The following is a 26625-nucleotide window of genomic DNA, read 5'->3' as shown; positions in this document are numbered from 1 at the left end:
TTACATTCCCACCCCTTAATACTCTATTTCTCACCGGGTGAACACCTAGGGGGTTCTATTAACAAGTTCATAGATAAGGAAGTGTACCCTATTCTGAAAGCAAAGATGGATAATTTATGTTATGGTTATGTGTTTGTACACTGTGTATATGCATGATTAAAAATTATAAGGCTCTCTTCAGTCTCGGATATTCACTGAGGGTGGAGAGGAGGGCCTTTCCTTTTATTCTCTAGGTTTCCTGTCCCTGGGGGGCGGAGTCCCTCTCTCTGGTGGTGCTGTCATGTACTCGGCAGGGGCGTAGCTAGGGGTTCAGCCTAGGGGGGGCGAGTGAGGCTGAGTGGGCCCCCAACCAACGTTACCCATAGGGAACCCCAGCAGGTGACAAGGATTTTTTTGAATAATAAAGGGAATATTCTTCTACATTTCTTATAGTGAATAAGGATACAGAGCCGTGTAAGAGGCTTCTACATCTGGAATATAGAACCACAAAAAAAGTAAAAGGGCTTAACATTAGAAAAATATAGCTGCCTTCTTCCACAGACAGCACCACTCTTGTCCTCAGTTTGATTCTCCTGGTGGCTGCAACCTGTGGGTGACAACCATCAGCCCTGAAGTTCCAGCAATACATCTGTCTACAGCGGCAGGTATCGGAGGATTGTACTACTGTACTACAACTCCCAGCATACCCTGAGGGCTGCAGACTGTCAACCTGGAGCCCCCCTTCCTCGACCAAGTGCATGCTACTGGTATATATATATGGTATTACCAATAATACCAGTATACAAGGGGGAAATATCGCCACAACCACTACCATCACCACCATATTGTTACTGACTAAATCCTCTATACTAAATCCAATAAAACATAGTACCAGATTACAAGTAACAAATAACACCACTACTTACTGACTAATACCAGCACATACCGACTAATACCAGCACATACCGACTAATACCACCACATACCGACTAATACCAGCACATACTGACTAACACCACTGCTGCAACTGAATAATCCACTGTACACAGAGCAATATCACCTCTTCAAGTCATTTAGCAGTAGCCCCAGCTCTACACAGGCTCTACACACCATATACATTACAGTGCAGATATATTTAGTGACTCACAGGTGACGTCTTCTCTGATCGGAGTTCTTCCCTTTTCATCTTCTTCTCCATCTGCCCTGGACCGTTATGAGAACTTCTCCGAGCCACGAATCCACAGAATCTGCCAGACAGACATATTAGGCTCCTCACACTGTCACCATCCTCATCTCTATACACACTGCACATCTGTATTGGCCCCTTTACACCCTTGTTTAGTGGGTAGGCTGACTCTTATAGATGGCTCCCCCCTGTATTGCCCCCTTATAGATGCCCCCCCTGTATTACCCCCTTATAGATGGCTACCCCTGTATCCCCCCCCCTTATAGATGGCTCCCCTCCCCTGTATCCCCCCCTTATAGATGGCTTCCCTCCCCTGTATCCCCCCTTATAGATGGCTCCTCCTGTATTCCCCCCTTATAGATGGCTTCTCCTGTATTCCCCCCTTATAGATGGCTCCCCCCCCTGTATCCCCCCTTATAGATGGCTTCCCTCCCCTGTATTCCCCCCTTATAGATGGCTTCCCTCCCCTGTATTCCCCCTTATAGATGGCTCCCCCCCTGTATCCCCCCCCCCTTATAGATGGCTCCTCCCCTGTATCCCCCCCCTTATAGATGGCTCCCCTCCCCTGTATCCCTCCCTTATAGATGGCTCCCCCCCTGTATCCCCCCTTATAGATGGCTCCCCCCCCTGTATCCCCCCTTATAGATGGCTTCCCTCCCCTGTATTCCCCCTTATAGATGGCTCCCCCCCTGTATCCCCCCCCCTTATAGATGGCTCCCCTCCCCTGTATCCCTCCCTTATAGATGGCTCCCCCCCTGTATCCCCCCTTATAGATGGCTCCCCTCCCCTGTATCCCTCCCTTATAGATGGCTCCCCCCCTGTATCCCCCCTTATAGATGGCTTCCCTCCCCTGGATGCGGAGCGCAGCCTCTTGTGGCTGGAGGCATAACGCTGCCTCCGGCCACAAGAATGATTGACACAGCCAGGAGCCAATGGCTCCTGATGTTGTGTCAATCACATCCTGGCCCTGTCGGAACTGTATGCGCTCATTAGGAGTGCGAGCGCATACAGTTCCGGCCACTACTGACGTGTTAATGCTGTCTGCAAAAGCAATAGCTTTTGCAGACAGCATTAACTGTCTAAGACCTCAGTGGGCCCCTGTCTGAGTGGGCCCGGGGGCGACCGCCCCCCTTGCCCCCCACCAAATTTCGCTACTGGTACTCGGGGAAACTACATTACCGGTGAGTAACTCCGGTTTTTTCACTTTTTTTCCTCTCAATTACTCACGGCCCCCTATGGGAGCATCCAGTTATGCCACTCCATACTAGCTTGCAGCCCCCCGACTGTGACTAAAAGACTTTGTTGATTCTTCGCCTGTACCCCAACATAGGAGTGATATGCATCAAGCCAAAAGGGTAACAAGGTGAGCCTTGCATCTACCGCTACCTACTGTAACTCCATTCCAATGATATCACACAAGGCGCCACCTCTTGTGTGCTTTTTTTTCCCTTTTTACTATAGCCATGTCATACTGGCAGTCTATGGGAGGCTTGCGCTCATCTTCTCTGTGCGGAAGAAGGGGCATGTCCATTTTTCTGAGCGGAGACAGACAGGAGCCCTCCCATAGACTGCCTGTATAACAGTCTGTATGAGGCGGGCGGGATTCTCTGCAGCGGAATTCCGCCAGTTTTACTCCCGTGTGAGCTCAGTAATAAAGCCTATATCAGTAATAAAGCACTGGCCCTATTAGATAAGGGTCGTCAAGGCAAAAGTTGGAGGTCACTATTTGGCAGTTTGTCGTTGAGGTGGGGGGGAAAGATCTGTGATGTTCTCTCCCTGGCTATAACTCCTGATCGCAGCAGTTCTGAGCAGTAATGCCTGATTTTTCTGATCCTGGATAATTATTTTAGGAAGCACAAACCTTTAATAAACTTGTCTCATCCCATGCACAGTCCATGTGCCAAATGTACACCAGCAGGATAGGGCATGCCACTTTCTTAGTAGCTGCAATTCGATGTTGGTGCAACATTTCCAGGAATCCACAGGGCCATGTCTACTCACCTCTTGGCAAGCACATCTATTGTGTTTTTTTTTTTTTTGTTTTTTTTTATCTTCCATCCCTGATTTTAATGCAAACTTGGAAAAACAGACCATCCTATTTTTATATATATTTTTTTTTTTTGTCCAGGGGAGCAGAAGTCTAAACCACAAGGCTTTAATTCTTACGTCCAGAAGGTGGGCTTTAGGACCCCCTTCAGGTGGTATTGAGTCTCCTAAGCTACATTTCCTAATAACAAAAAAATCATCATAACAGAGGGGGTGTGGTTCAGAGACTGGAACGCTTCTCTGCTTCTTTTGACATTGTCCCATCTTGTTATCCAGGATTACAAAAAGCACAGTAACTTTCTTGCAAAAAAGAGCATCACACCTGTCTACAGGTTTTCTTGCTTTCATCAGCAATGCCATTTTTGTGCAATCCTGTGTTTTATTATGCTAGTTGGTAGAGAGGAGTGAACTGGAGCACAGGGCATTTGATGATCAGTTCACAATAGAATCTGAATGCAGTCCTAGGGGAGTCCTAGAAATCGGCTGTATCCATGCTTTCCAGGCAGCCCTAGGGCCGCATGCAACTTCGGCCTTCGGTAATCAAAGGTAGATGCTCCGTTTGGTGCATGGATCTGTCCGCCTCTCACAATATTACACCTATCTATCTGACTATTAACAGACAAACTCCAAACCCACATGTCTTGTGGACGGTGGGGTGTATCAAGATACTTAACTTAAAACAGTAGAGGGCTTCAAAACAGGGCTAGACAAGTTCTTAGACCAAAATAACCTATATGTATAAAACCTATCACCCCTCCCCCTTCCCTGTATCCATTCCCTCCTTGGTTGAACTTGATGGACATGTGTCTTCTTTTCAACCGTATTAAAGGGGTTATCCAGCGCTACAAAAACATGGCCAATTTTCCCCCTACTGTTGTCTCCAGTTTGGGTGAGGTTTTGAAACTCTGTTCCATTGAAATAAATAGAGCTTAATTGCAAACTGCACCTGAACTGGAGACAACAGTAGGGGGAAAAGTGGCCATGTGTTTGTAGTGCTGGACAACCCCTTTAACTATGTAACTATGTAAAAGATAAGATTATAATAAAAATTATTTAATATAAGTAACTAGATTTGCATTTCCAGGGAAATACATAGGGGACACTTATCTAGGGTTTTGCGCCTAATTTTTGGTGAATAATTGTATTTTTTTTAACCATTTTTGGTCTAAGTTCTATTTATGAACCAGTATTCGTAAGGTGAATATTTTTTAGATGTGACTTTTTTTTTTTTTAATCTGCCTGTTTTAAGTATTCACCCAAAGGTTTGCATAATCTGGGATTAGTGCCCAATTTATTTGCGACTTTCTAAAGTCACATAGGCACAGGCTTACGTCTGGTCAGAACCAGGTGAATAAAACTGCGCAGTTTTTTCATATTTGCGCCTTCTTTGCGCCTTTTTAATTAGATACATTTACTATGGCAGTGCTAAACTTTAATGAATCAGTCACAAGATATTCGAACAAAATACACACCAATCTCCATTAGAATAGTTGCACATATTAGACGCCTTAGTAAATGTCCCCCAAAGAGCGCCCTTTTAACAGTGACTTCCCTTTAAGATAAACTTTAACTCTTGGTACAGTCCCTTTAAGAGTAACTTTGGTGCCAACACTTTAAGTGACCTCTATACTGTCCCTTTCAGAGCAGCTTAAGTATTGTCCCTTTTAAAAGAGACTTGGGTACCATCCTTTGAAGACCAGATTAAGTACCGTCCCTTTAAGAGCGACTTGGGTACCGTCCCTTTAACCTCTTAAGGACAGAGCCAATTTTCCTTTTTCCTCCTTGTGTTTAAAAGGCCATAGCACTTGATTTTTTTCACTTAGAAACCCAATATGAGCCCTTATTTTTTGCGCCACTAATTGTACTTTGCAATGGCAAACTTAATTTTTGCGTAAAATATGCTGCAAAACCAGAAAAAAATTATATGCGCGGTGAAATTGAAAAAAAAACCCCTGCAATTCTTTTTCTTTGGGGTGTTTTATTTTTACGCCGTTTTGTCCTATGGAAAAACTGACATGTTATATATGTTCAAGTCGGTATGATTAAAACGATAGACAACTTGCATAACTTTTATGTTTGATGGCTTTTAAAAAAAATAAAACCTACAGAAAAAAAAGTTCCTTAAAATTGCTCTATTACCATGCTTAGAACGCTTTTATCCTTTTGGTCTATGGGGCTGATTAAGGTGTCATTTTTTTGTGCCATGATGTGTTCTTTCTATCGGTACCTTGACTGCATATATGCGACTTTTTGATCGCTTTTCATTACAATTTTTCTGGAATTGATGCAACCAAAAATGTGCAATTTTTGCACTTTGGTGGGTCTGGCGAGATCAGGAATGTGATAAATTAATACTTTGCGCAATGTTTTATTTATAAAATGGTAAAAGGGGGTGATTCAGACTTTCATCAGACTTAGGGGAGGGTTTTTTTTTATTAATGACACCCTCCTTTTTTTTTTTTTTTTACTCATAGAGATCAGTATAGCTGTATAACACAGCACTGATCCATCAGATTGGTGCTCTATTGTGTTGTCCTGCATTCCGACGCTGAGGCCCGGCCCGACAAGACCAGGGAATCCCCCCTCTGCGATTGCATTGCCATGGGGGGGGTGGATCCCGCCACTAGACACCTGGGATGGGCAGCAAATAAGACTGTTAGACAGCTGCATCTAATTGTCTTAATTAGCGGGAGCAACGATCGTCCACTCCCGCTAATAGCCGCGGTCCCGTGCTGCAGATAGCAGTCGGGATCACGGCAGTTCAGAGCGGGTTGCGGCACGGCCCCCCTCTGAACTCCTCTTGCGGACATATGCCGTATGGGTACGGCATATGTCCTTAAGAGGTTACGAGCGACTGATGTACCCTCCCCTCAGCTTTGCTACTTTACTGACTGAACTTATAATGGTAAAGATCATTGCTCGGTTACCATGACAATCTTACTCATATCAGTAAGAAAAAATAGTTAAGGACCTTCCACATTCTACATTTTCTATTGGCCAGTAGTGGACATGTGACTGTGTGGATGTTGTGAGGCATTGAATAACAAGACCTTAGAATTTCTGTTGGCTGCTATATTTCAGATATTTGCATATGTGTGGCCATTATTTTCTATGGGAAATTAGGGGTCTTTAAACGTAAATTTCTTAAACAACAAATCCGATCGAAACCAAAAATAGCACTCCTGTCAGCCTGAGGGCTTCAAAACAGTTTGAACAGAGTCTGTGCGCAAAGCGGTTCGGGCTGTATTAATCGCAGAAGAATGGCTGGAAGGAGAAGGATACGCATTACAATATAGTGCTTTTGCACAAGCACTATAATTCGCAACCACTGAGCCACCATGCTGCTCAAAAGACACTTGTAGTAATACAGACATTTCCTGCCTATGGGTAGAGTGGCCGGAGCTAGATCCATAGAGGCGGCGGTGGGGCTACAGGCTTGCAGAGCTGTGATGTCACTGCTCACCCCTGTGACCTGGAAGCTCCTCATGTAAACACAAATTCAAAAAGCAGCAACAGAGGACGCCCAAGGACAAAGATGAGGAAAGGTTAGAGGAAACTGGTAAGAGAAATGGACAGATTACAAATTATTCCCTTTTCCAAAAAAAAAGTTGGACAACCTCTTAAGGACGCGAGTATTAGCGGGCATATTCCGATCGCTGTGCCCACTAATACAGTAATCGGATGCAGCTGTCAAACATGACAGCTGCATCTGATTACCGGACGCAGCTTATCCCTGGTGTCTAGTGGGTGAGATCGCTCCTCTGGGACGTTGTCCCGGAGGAGCGATCTCTGTACCTGCTGCCGGCCGGGGACCTCTCAAAGATGGCCCCGTCCTTGAGTGCCGATCTCCTTGATCTTTGCTGTATACGTATACAGCAAAGATCTCAATGAGAGACCAAAGTGTATATACTAGATGTCCACCAGGGGGGCTTCTAGTATATGTGTTAAAAAAAAAAAAGTGTTATAAGTAAAAAGCCCCCTCCCCTAATAAGTCTGAATCACCCCCCTTTTCCCAGGTTTTAAATAAAAGTAAATAAACAAACATGTTTGCTATCGCCGCGTGCGTAATCGCCCGAACTATTAATTAATCACATTCCTGATCTCGCATGGTAAACGGCGTAAGCGCAAAAAAATCCCAAAGTGCAAAATTGCGCATTTTTGGTCGCATCAAATCCCGAAAAAATGTAATAAAAAGCGATCAAAAAGTCGTATATGCGCAATCAAGGTACCAATAGAAAGTAAACATCATGGCGCAAAAAATGACACCTCATACAGCCCCATAGACCAAAGGATAAAAGCGCTATAAGCCTGGGAATAGAGCGATTTTAAGGAACGTATATTTGTTAACAATGGTTTGAATTTTTTACAGGCCATCAGATAAAAGAGAAGTTATACATGTTATATCAATTTAATCGAAACGACTTGAGGAACATGCATAACAAGTCAGTTTTACCCCAGGGCGAATGGAGTAAAAACACAGCCCCCCCCCCACCCCACCCCCAAATAAAAGAAATGGGTTTTTTTTGTTCAATTTCACCACACTTTGAATTTTTTTTCTGGTTTCACAGTGTACTTTATGCAAAAATTCAGCCTGTCATTGCAAAGTACAATTAGTGACGCAAAAAATAAGGGCTCATGTGGGTTTCTGGGTGGAAAAATGCAAGTGCTTTGGCCTTTTAAACACAAGGAGGAAAAACCGAAAATGCAAAAACGAAAATTGGCCCTGTCCTTAAAAGGTTTAAGCCATTCCTGGCTTTGGCTTCAAAAATCTGATCAGATAAATCTGTGTAAACTTGCCATTAATTGCATTTTTTTACTCCAACTTTGAAACCAAATCCAGGTGTGAGTAATGAAGTAGAATATAAAGAACACTGTTTAAAAAAAAAATAATAAATTGTGTACTCTGTACTGTTTGACTTAGATTGGGAGTCCATACCTCCTGCATATCTTCTACTGGTAACATGTATGGAATTAAATGACACAATAAAGATAACATTTTTTTTTATTGCTTTCTGGCATTTAAGGACTCCTGATTAGTGTTCTTTACATCAGGCGATTAACAGCTGATGTATCGCTGGATGTAACATTAAGATATTGAGATGCAATTGGATACAACTGTGTATGAACATTCAGAAGATACACACTGAACTACTAGTGACCGCTGGGAGGAAAAATATAAAAATCTGCTGATGTTCTACAGGTTGTCTGTCATTGGTCAGCTGACAGTATAAGTTAAAGGAAATATGTCACCTAGAGTTTCCATCACTGATTAAAGTCTGATACTAAAAATTGTTTGTTGTATTCCAGTTGGTTTCTATTTTCTAACTGTATTTTTTTATTATTACTACACTTTGTACATAATTATGGGTGCTGCCATCTTGCCTGAGCTGTTTAACAGCATTTAGTGACATACTTTACAGCAAGCCTCACTGACATAGATGACAATAGACAGACTCTGTCCACTTGATGAATGTAAAGCAACATTGAAAGTGTTCTGTGCTTTTTGAACAGGTCACTCCATAGGGAGCTGCTATTGTTTCCTCTATTAATTGGTGTCACATGCTGCTGCAATACTGTACAGATCACTTTACGGCAGCCTCCTCTTATCACTACAGACACAACAGGTGGTGTACTTGCTTTTATCCCCAGTGGTGAGAACAAAAACAGCAATATTTAAGGATTATTTTATAATATGGATAGAGAAATGGAAAATTAGCAAAAGACTTCAACAAAATTGTTAAATGTTTAACATAATATTTAAACAGTAGGTCTTCCCTTTAAACATCGCCCAACATTCACTTGTTATAGTTCAACTTCTGTTCTGTCTGTTTTCTTCAGTCTTGTGCACTGTTACCTTTTAAAAGGGTATTCCCATCTCACCCAACATAGTTATATTTGTAGCCAGGTGGATAGCCTTATGACTACTTGTTTAACCCCTTAACGACAGATGACGTACATTTACTGGTATAGAAAGAAGTCAATCGCACTATATGCCTCCAGACAATGCACTCGCTGTTTGATCTCCACCAATCCCTTAAGTCCAATGTAACAAGAAAAATAGTGCCTGAGTAAACCGGTGTTAAATACACCTGTACCTGTGTATCCCAAGGTTGTAGTCCTCTTTCTAAGCTGGATACCCATGATGATAGGATTCCACAAACTGACTGTCCAAAAATACGATTTATTCCTGGATACTCGGTACAATTTAGCTCACAGGCTGTTCCACAAACCCAAGCTTCCACCTGGTGTCCTGCGTATTGACGTACATTTACGCCACATTTACGCCATCTCGTCGCTAGGGGACCATGGCTATTAGCAGACAAGGCCGATCGCCGCTCCCGCTAATTAAGACCGTTACATGCCGCTGTCAAACATGACAGCTGCATTTAAAAGTCTTCTGTGTGGCTTTCCCTGGTGTCTAGTGGGGGGAGTCTCCCCCTGAGATGCAATCATGGAGGGGAGATCACTTCCTCTTACTGCCTCGGGACTCTGCTTCGGAATGACACTGATCCCGGCTCGGTATTCTATTGATCTGGTCTGCTGCAGACCAGACTAATAGAGCACCCATCTCATGGATCAGGGCTGTATAGAGCATACTACACTGATCTCTATGAGAGAAGTGTAGTTATATTGAAAGTCCCCCATGGGGATCTGTAATTACTGTAAAAGTTAAAGTGTTTCTATTAATAAAAACAAAAACCCTCCCCTAATAAAAGTCTGAGTCACCCCCCCCCCCCCCCCTTTTCCCCATTTAATAAAAAAATAGATAAAAAATGTTTGGTATCTGTGCGCGTGTAATCGCCCGAACTATTAAATTATCACATTACTGATCTGGCACGGTAAACCGCATAAACACACAAACCTGCCAAAGTACAAAATTGTTTTTGTTTTGTTTTTTCCGCATCAAATCCAGAAAAATTGTAATAAAAAGCGATCAAAAAGTCACATGCGCAATCAAAACACCAATAGAAAGAACAGATCATGGTGCAAAAAAGACACACCACACAGCCCCATAGACCAAAGGATAAAAGCGTTTATAAGCATGGTCATAGAGCAATTTTAGGGAACGTTTATTTTCTGTAAAAGCTTTCATTTTAATTTTAAAAGCCATCAAATATAAAAGTTATACAAGTTACATATAGTTTTAATCGTACAGACTTGAGGAACATGGATAACGTGTCAGTTTTACCATAGGACGAAACAAAGCCCCCCCCAAATAAAAATTGCGTTTTTTTTTGTTTGTTTTTTTTGTTCGTTTGCTTTTTCAGATTTCAATTTCAATTTTTTTTTCTGGTTTCGCAGCGTATTTTATGCAAAAATTAAGCCTGCCATTACAAAGAAAAATTAGTGGCGCAAAAACTAAGGGCTAATGTCAGTCTGTAGGGGAAAAAATATGACAATTTAAACATGAAGAGGGGAAAACATGAAAATTGGTTCCGTCATTAAGGGGTTAGTGTGTTTTCTCTCTACTGCCCCAGAATTGTAAAAGAGCTTCAAGCATCCTTACTTTATTGGTCCATGTGCAGGCTTGTCCAGGCCATGTTATATTTATTTCTATGTGACTAAAATACTGTACAGTAAAGTAAACCAATATATACTTGTATATTGTGCAAGACAAACCTATTTAGTTTGCAATGTAGGTAGTCGGCTTGACCCTACCGACTCCAAACACTTAGCAGTCTGCAATATTTTCACTTGTCACTTTGCACTGAAGATAAGGGCACTACCGGTCAAGAGAGTCTAAACTACAGTATGTTAAAGCAATAATACACATGATGACATTGAACACCCAGCGAGATATGGTATCTATCCCTGGTCACGTTATCTCTGCTGAGAAAAAAAAACAATGTTAACTAGGTTCGTGCAGCCCTTCCTACACGATTGTCGAGCCGTGTAATAGGCTCAGTAAGTGAGTGCCGATTTATCAGATTGACGTTTGTACACTGCTCATCAGGTCGTGCAATATGGCCTTTAGGGTTACAGCCATTTATCTGCAGAAAATCTGCAATTTCCAAAATCTTAACTACAGGCTTTAGAAATTGTCCAGTGCAATATCAATTTTGTCAGGTCAATGTGGATTTTCCCCCACTGAGTACAATTGGGATGTCAAAATCTGCAAATGTTGGTAAATTTTCAGGTAAAATTTTTTGCTGGTAAATATGCACCTTTAACTTTAAAAGGCCTCTGGGAAAAATTAAGCTGAATCGGATGGGTTAAGAACAAATACTCCACTGTTCCTCTGAACAAGCCTTGATACATTTCCCCTATTTATCTATAAAAGATTAGCTGTTTTTCTTCTCCCCCATTATGATGTAGATTTTCTGCTGCTGATAATGTACACTGCATGACCATAATCTGAAAGTTAAATATAGTATGCAAATACATTATTAATACTGGTGTATGCCAAAGGGATAGCTTCTAAATGTTTTATTAAGGGAAATATTATGTGGTATTTTTAGCAATTCTTGACCTACTCTTGTCTCTTGAATGCAGGTGAAAATGAAATCCTAGAAACGTTACATAACATTGCATCAAAAAACAAGATCTGGAGGTCCTATATTGGCATGGGGTACTATAACTGTTCAGTGCCTCAAGCCATCTTAAGAAATTTGCTGGAAAATGCAGGCTGGTAAGTAGGTCCCTAATTTTCTTTGTCATATAAGCATATTTATAAAGCTTCCTTTGTTCTGTATTGACTCTGCTGACACCTTGTGGACAGCTTATACAAGAAGTCCACATCACACCAGATATCTGTAGTGTATGCAGTAAATGTGGAAACTATACGAATGCTACTGCAGACTTAGGCTGGGTTAACACTACTATTTTATTTTTATTTTTTTTCCCATTCTTTTTTGCAAATGGTAAAATGGATGTATTTGTGTGCATTTGTTTTTTCATTGATTTCCATATCTAAAAGAATCCCTATTTTTTTTATGTAAATCTTAAGGGTCAAAATGCAGGTTGGTTTTTTTTTTTTCTTTTTTCCTTCTTAATGGAAGTCAATGGAAACGTTTTACACACACACACACACACACACACACACAGTTTTTTTGTTTTTTTAAACTAATAAAGAGAGGATGAAGAAAAAAATGTAGTGTGAACCCAATCTTCTAAGTATACTGCAGAAATAATTTTCTGATAATCTGGAGCGTGTCTGTTATAAGAGCTGCAAGTTTTGGTATTGATAGTTGGGGTGTGTGTGTCTGTAACTAATGGGGAAAATCTCCAAATTCCCTGACTACTATATAGCCTATAGAATGTAACTTGTGTATTACATTGCTAAGTAGAGAGTCTCGGCCACGGTGAAATCTGTCATACACTTATCTGACTGCTCCAGCTCATGCCCTCTCCTGAGTTTCTCATCTGGATTGTAATTCAGAGCAGCATTCACAGTGCTGCACTGAATAACCTTTCTGCTGATTACTCTGATCTGTATTCATCCAAATAGACAGAGGCTTTGCCCCTAACTGTGCTTTAATGAAGCTGCTACAAAAGAGCCTTGCTCAAGCTAGCACATAGCTACAGCAGGTTAAAGAGGGAGCTGCATATGCTAAACTTAAAGGGTATGCCCATCTCAACTCATATAGTTACACTGGTAGGACTCGTGAATTTTAATATATTTGCGAATACCTTCATTTAGCAAACTTGCCTCCTCCTGATTTATTCAGACTTTCCTTCAACTATTGGCTAGGATACTATGGATGTACTAGGATGTATAGCAATAGTGTGTATGTGTATAGCAGGTATATAAGTTAAAGGAAAGCTTGCTAACTGAATTTATTGGCAAAAAAATAACTTGACAAGCCCTACAAGTCTAACTAAAATAAGAGATGGGAATACCCTGTTTTAAGTATTCCTATTTCCACAAGACTATTAAGAATAAGTGTGTATACATGAGCAGCAGTATTTCTAAAGGAGGCCATATACTTTCCGTAACTAATGGCCAAATGATCATTCACCCGTCGGTTATTGCCTCCGTTCTCACCTTGTCCTCCACATACACGGGAGCATTGAGCCCAGAGATCCTGTGCTCTCTAGCTGTGGCTTACTCCTCCCATTCCCATAGACTGCTGGCTATGGCTTATCTCTTGGAGGAAAAAAAGGTATTGGACAGTGATTTTCCCCCCCCCCCCAATCATGTTTGACCCCTGTCTTCACTAACCTAGTCTGTGAGACAACCTGGGGGCCCCCCATACACCTTTTACTGTCTGGGGACCTTAATGACTTGCATAGGGTGTTTTTCACCAGTTTTCCCCTCAGCGGGTTCCATCTCTAATGGCACGGTTCCCTGAAATCCTCAGGATTGTGAAAAGTACAATGCCTATTTTAAGAACTTCAGGCTGCCTCATGACTAGGATTAAGTGGATGCTAAACTCCCAGTAACTGCAAATAGTAGATATTGGTCTTGTTCTGTGTAAATGTGACTGTTCCCTCCAATGTTCCAACAGGGGAGTTCACTTATACAGATGACTCAAATGAACATTGTGTTTTCATTGAGCAATGCTGATTTAGATGCAGACATTTATACAATAACATATGTGGTAAAACTAAGAATTTGCTTTGAAGTGAACTTTGTAAACTGGTTTTTAGCTTTTTGCGTAATTTTTAATCTGCTCGGGAATGTACTAGAAAGAGGATTAAACGGCTGAATTTTGTTTTATTTTTTTTTTTGTCCCCCCCCCCCCCCCCCCCCCCCCCCTTGCTTTATCCTTCAATTTATTAATACAAGTTACAGGACCTTAAACCACCAAAGCATGTTGACAAAGTGTTAAAATTGAGAGCCGAGGCTGAGTTGGTAGCCACTCCAAAAATGCCACTTGGAATCCGGTCTCCTTGGAAACTGAGACAACAAATTCCAGCAACGTGAGAAGAAAACGAATGACAATAGCTTTGAGGATCAAAATATTCACTGCTTTGTTTTAGTTCAGTTTCAGTCTTGCCCCCTTATAAATCAAGACCTGATTCAGCTTGACAAGATAGGTTAGGACTAGTTACATTTCGCAATGTTGCAAAATAGGGAACCAGTGCAGCCTGTACGTAAACATGTTGTCGTCTGACCCTAACCAAGGGTTTTATTGATGTTAATGAGCAAGAATAAAAGGAATGTGAACCTTATGTTAAAAAAAAACACGGCCTCTCAACGCAACAGCGATCACCGTCTAAAACCTAATGTTCTACGCAACGTGTAAACAGTCTAGACTAGGTTCTGTCTGTGTGTTTTTTTTTTTGTTTTTTTTTTTTTTTTTATTAAACATTTTAGAGAATGAACTCTTAAGTTACTGATTTTATTTTAACTTTTACCAACCCTCACAGGGTAACACAATATACTCCGTATCAACCAGAGGTGTCCCAAGGCAGACTTGAGAGCTTGCTAAATTATCAGACCATGGTATGCGATATCACTGGGATGGATGTGGCAAATGCATCGCTCCTGGATGAAGGAACGGCTGCAGCTGAAGCAATGCAACTATGCCACAGGTCAGGAGCTTCATTATGTATGTGTGGTTATGGACATCTTTTAGCACCAGTTAACAATGTATTGTTAGTTTATTTTATTTTTGTTCCCTCTCCTTCTCCCATCTTTGGCTAGGCATAACAAGAGAAGAAAATTCTATGTTGATAGCAGATGCCATCCACAGACCATAGCTGTGGTGCAGACAAGAGCCAAGTAAGTATGGTTGTAGTGTCCACCAAACGAACACTGCTTTTATAGGTTCTATGGAGTCAAGTTTGGACATGCTCATGTGGTGACCAGGGGGTGCGTAGCTGGGCTTGATGGTGGTGCTCCTGAGGCACTTGTCACGGTGGCCAGGAGTGGTACATGCCCACCCCTGTGTACACACCAACAAAACACTTAAAATAAATATGGATGTAGGTGTCAGTCAGTTTTGAAGTTTAACAAGAAAACAGTCTTTACTATAATCCTTCGCTCGCATAGAAGTACAATGCAGACATATATATTATACACACACACTCACCGGCCACTTTATTAGGTACACCATGCTAATAACGGGTTGGACCCCCTTTTGCCTTCAGAACTACCTCAATTCTTCGTGGCATAGATTCAACAAGGTGCTGGAAGCATTCCTCAGAGATTTTGGTCCATATTGACATGATGGCATCACACAGTTGCCGCAGATTTGTCGGCTGCACATCCATGATGCGAATCTCCCGTTCCACCACATCCCAAAGATGCTCTATTGGATTGAGATCTGGTGACTGTGGAGGCCATTTGTGTACAGTGAACTCATTGTCATGTTCAAGAAACCAGTCTGAGATGATTCTAGCTTTATGACATGGCGCATTATCCTGCTGAAAGAAGCCATCAGATGTTGGGTACATTGTGGTCATAAAGGGATGGACATGGTCAGCAACAATACTCAGGTAGGCTGTGGTGTTGCAACGATGCTCAATTGGTACCAAGGGGCCCAAAGAGTGCCAAGAAAATATTCCCTACACCATGACACCACCACCACCAGCCTGAACCGTTGATACAAGGCAGGATGGATCCATGCTTTCATGTTGTTGACGCCAAATTCTGAACCTACCATCCGAATATAGCAGCAGAAATCGAGACTCAGACCAGGCAACGTTTTTCCAATCTTCTACTGTCCAATTTCGATGAGCTTGTGCAAATTGTAGCCTCAGTTTCCTGTTCTTAGCTGAAAGGAGTGGCACCCGATGTGGTCTTCTGCTGCTGTAGCCCATCTGCCTCAAAGTTCGACCTACTGTGCGTTCAGAGATGCTCTTCTGCCTACCTTGGTTGTAACGGTTGGCTATTTGAGTCACTGTTGCCTTTCTATCAGCTCGAACCAGTCTGCCCATTCTCCTCTGACCTCTGGCATCAACAAGGCATTTCCGCCCACAGAACTGCCGCTCACTGGATGTTTTTTCTTTTTCGGACCATTCTCTGTAAACCCTAGAGATGGTTGTGCGTGAAAATCCCAGTAGATCAGCAGTTTCTGAAATACTCAGACCAGCCCTTCTGGCACCAACAACCATGCCACGTTCAAAGGCACTCAAATCACCTTTCTTCCCCATACTGATGGTCGGTTTGAACTGCAGGAGATTGTCTTGACCATGTCTACATGCCTAAATGCACTGAGTTGCCGCCATGTGTGGACAGGTGTACCTAATAAAGTGGCCGGTGAGTGTGTGTATATATATGTATATGTGTGTGTGTTATAACTTTGTAGTCCAATGCCTTGAACTGGGTATCTGTATACACCGCTTCTCGCTGGAGGAATAATACTGGAAATAGTTTTTCTTTAATAGGATAGTCTTTTAATCTTGTGGTTTGACTGGCTTTATCAGAGGAGAGGTGAGGACTGAGGGTTACTTTGGACTTGTAGGGACCTACCTAGACCCTGAGGTACTCAACTGAGGGGCTTTGAGAGAATGTCTACGCCCATGGGTATGATTCTTCCACCTTTGGCTGTCTATGGGTATCTTGTAACCTAGAGCAGGGACGTAGACCCCACCTGGTGGGTATAGCTAGCCGTTGGGGGGACCCCTAAGGAACCTAGCAGAGTGCAGTGTAGTCTGTCAGCTTACCGCTTTTGTCTAATCACTGTCTTGTGCTCCTGTCTCAGTTATCAGGAGAGAAGATGGCTGCTCAGTGTAGATAGGGTATCCCTTTAGTCTGTATTTCCTCATCCTCCTCTGTGGCTTGTTAGCTAGACATGGATGAGCTGAAGTGGATGTAGAAAATGTAAAATACTTTCTCTCATAGTCCTGCACAGGATCTCTGTGTGGTGTAGTCCTCCTCTCATAGGAAATAATAACCAACTCCTCGCCACTGATTTACCTCAGGGGAATCCATCCATGTCCCTCCTGAGAAATAATCTCTTCTCTGTCCCTCAGGGAAATAACCTCATCCCTGACTGGCTGGATACACACTGTAAGGGCCTAATACTGTGTAGGGATTGGCCAGATTGCCTGAGGCACCTATCTCAGGGATTGGACAGTAACTGTTGCCTTATAAACAACTGCCAGTTGGCTGTTAACCCTTTCCTCACAGCTGTGCATACTATTTACCTAACAGTGACGTCTAGTGGAAATAAACAAATACTACAGGCACAAGTGTAAATACAGGTAAAAGAAAATATGTTTTAGAGTGTAGAGAATTACAGGTGGGCAGGAAACGCCAAATACCACACCTGCTCTGGGACACTGCACTCATGTTGCTTATAACAGTGATCAGAAAAGAGTCCATACACCTTATGTCTGTAGAGAGGGTCGGGTGTGATGGTTTTGGCTGTTTTGTTTCGTGAGAGTTAGGCTGGTGTCGGAGGAGTTTTAGTGTTATTACTTCTGCCAGTTTTACTTGTCCATACTTAACATTTTTGTTCTGTTTCAGCTATATTGGTGTCACTACAGAGCTCATGTTGCCACATGAGATGGACTTTAGTGGAAAAGATATCAGTGGTGTATTGTTTCAGTATCCAGACACTGATGGGAAGATAGAAGACTTTACTCAACTGGTTGATAGGGCTCACCAAAACGGGGTAAGGGAAACAAGACCTTTTTCCCAATTAAATTCATGGCAATATTTAATGATCTGGCTTGATACAAGTAAACATGTCTGGGAAACTTCTCTTCTGCTGTCATCTGTTGCAGTCATCTTAGGTGTCACTTGGGATAGCACCTATAGCAGCGGATAGGGCATAAATTGTGGGGTTCCAGCCCTGTACATCAGTCAAGAGAGGGAGAGGAGGAGGATGCCCGCATGAATGTGGTGGTTCTGCATCACTTCTATGGCACTTCCAAGGAAAAATGCAGTTTTATTACTTTGCAAATGGCCTTCAGCAAAGACAAAGGCATTATTTGTTTTAAATCTACTTGTGTATGCAGCTCTGTACAGCTTATGGACCTGGAAGATTCCCTAATAAAATCATATACTATATGAAGACCAATTTTCCACTACACTGTCCCCATATATACATACCAGTTCTACACAGACTTTGCAGACTACAAATGATGACAGTGCACTTGCTCCAGCACATGTATTATTGGGCCACTCTTCCCATATAGTAGTCCCCTCTGTGAATCCATAAAGTAATTGGACCTCTTTGTGGAGGTAGGCCTCCAGTAGGTTGTATTCCCCTCTCTGTAACTCTAAATTTAAAAATGCACTCATACTTTCCTGGCTCCTGTGCAGTCCACTGGCATCTTCTTTTTCTTACTGTTTTAAAGGGAATGTACGAGCAGACATAGGAAAAAACATCAGAACAACCTGCCGGCACTAGTGTGGTGCCACAATGCTGATTCTAGTGATGCCCTTGGGTTCTTTTGGCCATGTGTTTCCTGAGAAATCTGACGTTTTCTAGATATGCAAATGTGTCACTTCTTATCCTCATTAACATTTGTTTCTGGCCCGGCTTTGAGATCCCACGCAGCTGCATCACCTTCATTGTGTACTGTGCAGGCTCACACATGCTCTTCAGTTATGCTGTAGGATCTTGCAGAGCCAGGCCAGAAACAGATTTCAGTACAAAGGAGCCTCAGCGAGGAGAGGCGGAATCTGTGCACTGGGGCGGCTGGGCCTGCCTTCAATGTACCACACTAGTAAATTTGCATATTTATTAAAAGGTAGTGGTGCTGATCAGGTTGTACAGAGGTCTTTTTCAAATCTGCTGGTACATTCACTTTAAAGAGGGCCCATCATTCCTGAAATGTCTCTTTGTAAATACTGACATTGACCAGGAAATAACTATTCCGGAGCAATTTTTCTCATAAATTCTGTGCTAGTCTTAGTCCTAATAAACTGCAAACTGGGCATTGCTCTCCAGGTTGCAGAACTAAGCTTAAATTAAATTGTGCACCAAGGCCCACAAGCCTTTAGCTACACCCCTGGTTAAAGGACATCTTGTTAAGGTATGTCCCTTTAAAGTGTGCCTGGCTCTGTGCCCTTCATTATCAAACAATAAAAATGTATTGGAACATGCTGCATACACCTTGCTTAGGTGTAGACTCCATAAAGGAAGTATGCCTCCACTTCTGTTCAGAAATGATTAAGTTGAGTGAAGTCTTATAATAACTTGGGGCAGTTGTGATTATACTTTTTATAAATTATCAAAAACAGACTGCACATCTTAAGGACACTTTTATGTACATGTGAAATATACATATATACTGTCGCAAACTTGTAGGAACTGGTCAATGAAGCCTGTGTAGAGCAGCAGCCAGGGCACTGCATAGGATTGGCTTAGCGAAGTTGCAGGAAGAGAGAGAGAGAAGCCAGAAACTGACCCTTTTACACTTTACCCTACTCCAGCTGACTGACTCTTCACAGATCTAATTTTAAGACCAGCAGGAGGCAGCATTGTGCTCAACTGCCTACATACTGTAGGCATTATACCCACCCTGTCTGTCCTGACACATAGTTGGGATGTAACTGAATAAACTGGCAATGTGAGACAGCTTGAGATGATCCGCTACATACGACTGCATATTTCTACAGCACATTTTGTCCTTTGCCTTCCAAATTATAGCCAAAAAATATATATATATATGTTGACATACTTTCTAAAAAAATTCTCTATGCAAATAAACTGTATGGCTACTGATTATCTGTTTTCATGTCAGACCCTAGCATGCTGTGCAACTGACCTCTTGGCGCTATGTATCTTGAGGCCACCTGGTGAGTTTGGAGTAGACATCGCTCTTGGCAGCTCGCAGAGATTTGGTGTACCATTGTGCTATGGGGGACCACATGCAGCCTTCTTTGCTGTGAAAGAAAGCCTGGTCCGTATGATGCCTGGCAGAATGGTCGGGGTGACTAGGTATGTGGTGTGCAAGCAAAATAAACTGATATGAAAGTCTGCAATAACTAATAACTGTTCATTGAAGCAACATGTGAGCCATCTACTCATTCAGTCTAGGGTTAGAAATTTTGGCCATTTTTGGTATGTTATGGGGGCTTCCACCTTGCAGGAGCACAGTAACAGCATTTATTGATCTGCTTTGCAGTAAGCCTCATGGCTATAGGCTGCAATAGAGAGGACCTGTCCCCTTGAGATGAACGTGAAACCTTTCTGAGCATACCCTGTGACCTTTTGAAGAGGTCTTTCCACAGGGAACTGCTCTTGTTTTATGCTGTGACCTGTGCCTGTAATGCTGTACAAATCACTTTCCAGCAGCCTCCTCTTATCACCACAGAGGGAACAGGAAGTCTCAACTTTTAGACCTTGTGGTGAAAATGAAACTACAGGATCTCAGGATTATTTTAGAGTATAGATGGTAAAATGGAAAATTGGGGGGAAAACACCACTAAAAATTCAGAAAAAATGTTTAATATAAAAGATTGATTTGAAGAATGGGTCATCTTCTGATTCATTCCCTTTACATGAAGGGCTGCACAAACTCCTGTAGTCATTGATAGCCCTGCACTGATGATAAATTTAAAAAATCTATTTGAATGGCTTGCAGATACTAGTGAGGTGTGTAGTGTTTTAGAAGCTATTGTGCTATAGTATTTGAAATTGATTAATATAGATTGCAAGCTCCCTGCTCTGGTCCCCTGCAGCCTCCGCTCCAACCCCTTTCTGTGCCCGTCTGTTGTTGCTTGTTCCTCAGACTTCTTGCTTGTTCCTCAGACTTCTTGCTTTTCCAGCAATAATGACCTATCACATGTGCCTACACTTATCATATGCTTTCTATGAAAAAAAACTACATTTTACCTTTTGGAACTTTTTTTCAGAGATGCTGCTGGAAAGGAGGTTTATCGCCTTGCTCTACAAACCAGAGAACAACACATCAGAAGGGATAAAGCTACAAGTAACATATGTACTGCTCAGGTAATGTTCTTAGTACCTAGGATGCTGCATCATTTGTATTTTATTAGACTATTCCGTTTTTACCAATAACCATTCATCATGATTATAATTTTGACAAGCCAACATGTGCAATATAGTTGGTAGTGACCTTATAGGAATAAAACACCTTTCTGTTAAACCTCATATCTTGGAGGCTGCTCAAAGTGAAAAACAGTTCTCAAACTATACTTGGCAAGGTCTTAAGGTGGGAACTCTCATATCTCACTCTTAAGATTCAATGTGTTGTGTTTTTTACATTTTATTTTTTTGCTTAGTGATTTTTTTCTTCCCCCATTCATTAGCATCCAGTAGGCCTATGAGGTTCTACATTAAAAATTTGCTAGCCACTATTGTCGAACTTGAATGAGGACTGCTGATGGTTTTTAGGTGATGCCAAGGGTCCTTTTTTTTGGATTACCTACGGATGGAATTATGTTCTGTTTTTTGATATATTTTAAATGCTTACTCACCTTTTAATATCTTTATAGGCTCTGCTAGCAAATATGGCCGCAATGTTTTGTGTTTATCATGGTCCAAATGGCCTCAAGCATATTGCACGTAGAGTTCACAATGCTACTCTCATACTTGCTGAAGGTAATTTTGTTAAAAAAAAATAAATATATATATTATATTATATTATTATTTTATTTTTTTTGGGGTGGCGGGGGGTGAGATTACTAGTTTATTTTCAGCATGAATCCAGAAAGAGAAGGCTAGCTGCACTCACCCGTCTATACAAAGTATTACAGGGTCTTGCAGGAGTGTTCCGCAAAGTTTGCCAAATGGCTGTTGCTCCTCTACCACTCATATGGTGAGCCAAAATACCGCTTCCTTCCTTTGTGGATTCATGTTTTACTGGACTTTTTGAAGCTGAGCACCCCCTGTATGTAATGCCATGTATGTGCTGACCAAAGCAGTCGTGCCCCCCGATGAAGTATTCGCCCTCACTAGTTGTGCCAGCGCCGGCTTTATTTTAGTTTTAATTTTAGCATGGATAGAATAATCTCTGTATTGTCCCATGGCTTAGAAGTTTTATATATTTTAAACAATAACCTAACTGTGTTCTATTTAATAACTTTTAAAGTTTCATGTTTCTGCAGTCAGATTTTTAGTAATTAGTCAGTTTTAGTAATTGAAGTTCTAACCCCATTTCCAATTGTTCAGGTCTGAAGAGAGCAGGACATCGGTTACACAATGAGCTATTCTTTGATACAGTTAAGATTCAGTGTGGCTGTCCACTGAAAGAAGTTCTAGATCGAGCTGCACAACGACAAATTAACCTCCGTTTATACAGCGATGGTTCAGTAAGTAGTTTTGGGGGGTGTAAAAGGGTTGAAATGAGTAGATGTACTACATGTCAGTATTTTTGTGTGTAGTCCTACTGTGACTTATATTCAGGGCTGTGGAGTCGGTAAGCCGCAGCTCAGACTCCTGAATTTTTCAGGTCCGACTCAGACTCCTGCTCCTTCATAAATGGCCAGTCATATACCAGGGGAGTTATCACACTGGCTCAGCAGCTTCTCCCTAATGTCCTACATGATCCTGGGGCGACTTCTGAGGGAATAAAGGAATACTGTATATAAAGCAGCTTCTCCTGTGTGTAGTGGATGCAGCCAGTCTCCAGCCTCCATGTCCTGAACAACTCAGAACTAGACTAGATGGAGCAGGTGGTCTTTTCCTGCTGACAGTCTTCTATGTTTCTAACTAAATATTCGCCATACTTAGCAAGAAACACTGCTAACAATGCCAGATCCCTGTGATATACAGGGGGTCACACATAGTGATATAGAGAGGGGTCACACAGTGATATAGAAGGTCACTGTTGGGGCACGCAATAGTACACACATAGCCTGCTGCAGCTTCTGCGTTATGACCCTATTGCACAGAACGATAATCTGCGAATCAAGCTGATCTAGCAAATCTGCGCTTGTTTACATTGGTGATCAGGCCGCGTAATATAGCTCTTAGTAGGACACTGCTATGATGGGTTATCAACCTCTGTATGAAGACAAAGGATGATTATTTGCATGAAATCATTGAGTTCGAGACCATGATAAAAATATTTATTTTGGCAGCTTGGAGTATCTATTGACGAAACTGTAAAGGAGAAAGATCTGGATGACCTGTTGTGGGTGTTTGGATGCGAATCCTCAGCAGTAAGTAAATTAAGTTATCTTAATGTTTGTCATTTGAAAAGACTTTTGGCATGCCAATGGGAGAGATCTATCATGAAGTCTTACTCCCCAATCTGACTGGCTCCATTTAAGTCTATGAAGCGCAACATGTGACTTGAAAGTTTGGTTCAGTTTTGCTAGCCACAGTCAAGATTCCTGCCAGACCCAGTGACTCTATACATCACACACAAATTGAACCGGTCTTACAATGTGGAGCAGGTTTACTTAAAGCTAGGTGAGCAGAAATAAGTGTCTACCTTGGTCTGATGTACCAATCTTAATCTTGTAGTCTTAATTCAAATGGCTATTCTTTGTGTTGTCGGGGATCCCTATGTGAAAAAGGTACAATGTATTCAACTTTCAGTGGCCTCTCATAGGCTATTTTAAGTTTAATACAGCATCAACTAAGGGCTGTATTGATGAGGAAGCGGCCGCCGACCTGTCAGGTCAGTGCTCGCCTCCTCCTCTTTCCCCACGCACAGTCAGCAAACTGAGGGGCTGCCCGGACCATCCTTATCTTGTCTGGACTGCACAAAGAGAGCGCCAACTTGATGCTACTGCTCCGATTACACAGTGATGGGCAGCAGACCATCGCTATCCTTATCGTTTTAATAGAAAGTACTGAAAGGCAATGATCAGCTGACATTGTGCATGTCGGCTGATCATTGCCTTTTAACCTGAGCTATTACACCAAGCGATTATTGGCCGGTAATTTGGTGTCATAGAGCCCTTACATTTCCTTCTCTGATGTCTGTGCACCGGTGGGTACTGAAGTTGGCTGTCCTGCTGGTGGAAACTGCAGTAGGCTCCATTGGGCAGCTTCTGAAGTAAGCAATCTCTCTGGTACCTGGTGGGAGTTGGCTACATTTTAAAGGTGCTCAGAAATTGGATAAAATATATCCAGCTAATTGCTATGTACTCTTAGAGTATGTTCGCATATGTCAGTTTCATTGCGTTAACGCAATGAAGGACGTCTGAGCGGCAATTAAATGATTACTGCAAATAATGCATACAAAAAAAATGCAGTGTGAATGCATGTGTGAACATAGCCTTAGTTCCTGCCCTTGTGTGGTTGACTAATAACCTTTTATACAGAAATCTATCTGACAGATTTTATTTTTTTTTTACATTAAATGTTTTTATTGAAAGAAGCAGAGAGGAAATGAAAATGGTGACTGCGCAAAGTCAGAATAATGAGCATCTTGTACAATACCATATAACAACCAAACATGGCTGACTATGACATGAAAAACATAGTGTATAGCATATAAAACAGTAGGAACTGTAACTCCAAACTAAGTCTCAGTTGTTTTATGTGTCACCCATAGCCCTGACAACTGTATGTCAGGAAAAACAGATTAGGTAGTAATGAAAGACTAGTGTAGCAGAGCAGGACAAGAGGATATAGGGAAGGAGGGGGAAGGCAGGGGGGACAAAAAATAAGATTAATAAATAAAATGAAAAAAGAAAGTAAGTAAATTAAAATTTATTGGGGGAAGGGGAAGAGCGTTGGAATGGAGGAACCCTACACCCCACCATGTGGCATGTTTATAGCTGAGGGTAGGTAACAGGGACCAGGGAAGCAGCCGTGCGGCTCTGTCATTACGGTGCGGTGCATATCTGTACAGTTCCCCCGCTCCCAGCATCTTATCACAGATGCTGCCCGGGCGGGGGAGTGTCCGTTACAGGCATTCCACGTCCGTGTTCCGTGAGGAACACAGAACGAGGGAATGCAGCCTTAGGGTCCTTTTACACACAGATATCTGTCACAATCTGTGTTATTAAAAGAACCCTAACCAGTGGTCAATAATCGTGAAGAGAACAGCAGTCCCCCAAGTACCCCATGTAAATGGAACAGTAGTATACGCGTGTGACCACCAGTCTAGTCACCACCAATGACGCTAATAGATGGTGGAGTTCAGGACTAATGCTGTCATTCCCTCAGGCCCTGAAGATCACTTCATTTTGGGGCCATCCCAGAAAGAATTAATACTGTATGTTGTGGGACCACTGTCCATGGGTTTTCTTTCCCCCTTTCTTGTTTCCAGGAGCTGGTTGCCGAAAGCATGGGAGAGGAGAACAAGGGAATTTTAGTCACTGCTTTTAAAAGGACAAGCAAATTTCTTACACACCCAGTGTTTAATAGGTGAGGCACTATACAGAACAAACCTAGATCTACATGGAAATGCATGGGTCATATGCTAACACTTTATCTTGTTTTCAGCTACCATTCAGAGACCAATATTGTTCGCTACATGAAGCGTTTGGAAAATAAAGATATTTCACTCGTACATAGTATGATTCCTCTGGGCTCCTGCACAATGAAACTCAACAGTTCTTCTGAACTTACCGTAAGTTAATGGGAAACGGCAGGAATTTTTTATTTTATTTTTTTTACAAAAGTGATGAAACAGGCAAATCAAAAGTAAATCATTCAAGTATGCTGCTAATGTCCATGTACCTTACGGCAGATAAACACTAGGAATTTTCTCAGTCCTGGTTCAACCTTAAATGGGTACTCTAGCACTTTGCAGTATTATATTAAAAGTTGCAGTTATATAGAATATAATGTTGTTCTGTGGGGGTGAAAGGTGAGTGCGTTTGATTGCTAGATTGTCTGGGCAGCCCATAGAAGATAGCAGCGGTCTGCCACCACTGCTCCTATTACATGGAGCGATGGCAGCAGATCGCTGCTATCCTGATCATTGTCTTCTATTACACTAAGAGATTATCTGCCAAATATGGCCGATAATTGCTTTGTGTAATAGGGCCTTAAGTGTATTACAATACACTCTATGGTGTTTCCGACAGTTCTTTTGACTGCTTGCTTTAGAAAGGGGACTGCCTACCTGCCTAAGTTTTGACAAGGTATCCTGCCCTGTGAGCGGAATGATGTAGGTACCCTTTAAGTGGATAAGCTAAAACATGGCAGGCAGCTGAATATTTCAAAATCTAGAGCATGTTCTATGGATTGACATTTTTTGGACTGTATCCTTTTCCAATGTGCAAAAGATTTTCCTACACATGGAACACCTTTTTAGCTGCGTTTATTTTGCCCGTCCGTAACTGCTATGGTTTCTCATTACGACAGCCCCGTGTTTTGTTTGTTTAATTTGTTGGTTTTAAAATGTTAATTTCTAAAGTCCTCCACACTCTTCACATTTGCTTTAAACAAAGAATCTGTTAGATGTATATACACTGGGCAAAATCTAAACTTGTGTCCATAAAATATTCAAAGATCCACACTGCTGAAATATTTAGTGTATCTCATGGTAAATTTCATCCCAAGAGAAAGTCACATCTGCTGAATCATTTGCAGGCATGAATGAATCCGCAGCTTCCTTGAGGTTAACATTATTTACAGTCTAGTGACAATGTAACCGGTTTTGTCCGATTCTGACTAGCGTACAGGTTTGTGCCTTTT

The 26625-nt window shown here is 41.9% G+C and overlaps 1 protein-coding gene across 1 annotated transcript in view; it reads left to right on the top strand.

Moving 5' to 3' along the window:
- Window positions 1-26625, top strand: part of GLDC (glycine decarboxylase) — a 50894-nt gene that overhangs the window by 12288 nt on the left and 11981 nt on the right. The window contains exons 3-13 of the mRNA XM_069961943.1: window positions 11705-11840; window positions 14525-14689; window positions 14802-14879; window positions 17571-17718; window positions 19799-19995; window positions 20913-21009; window positions 21516-21621; window positions 22192-22331; window positions 23103-23183; window positions 25250-25347; window positions 25426-25552. Coding sequence (XP_069818044.1) covers window positions 11705-11840; window positions 14525-14689; window positions 14802-14879; window positions 17571-17718; window positions 19799-19995; window positions 20913-21009; window positions 21516-21621; window positions 22192-22331; window positions 23103-23183; window positions 25250-25347; window positions 25426-25552 — 1373 coding nt within the window. The remainder of the gene's footprint in view (window positions 1-11704; window positions 11841-14524; window positions 14690-14801; window positions 14880-17570; window positions 17719-19798; window positions 19996-20912; window positions 21010-21515; window positions 21622-22191; window positions 22332-23102; window positions 23184-25249; window positions 25348-25425; window positions 25553-26625) is intronic.

Source organism: Dendropsophus ebraccatus, chromosome 3 (genome assembly GCF_027789765.1).
Source record: "Dendropsophus ebraccatus isolate aDenEbr1 chromosome 3, aDenEbr1.pat, whole genome shotgun sequence".
NCBI lineage: Eukaryota > Metazoa > Chordata > Amphibia > Anura > Hylidae > Dendropsophus > Dendropsophus ebraccatus.
Note: the sequence above shows the minus strand (reverse complement) of the source record. Positions and strands in the feature narration are given on the sequence as shown.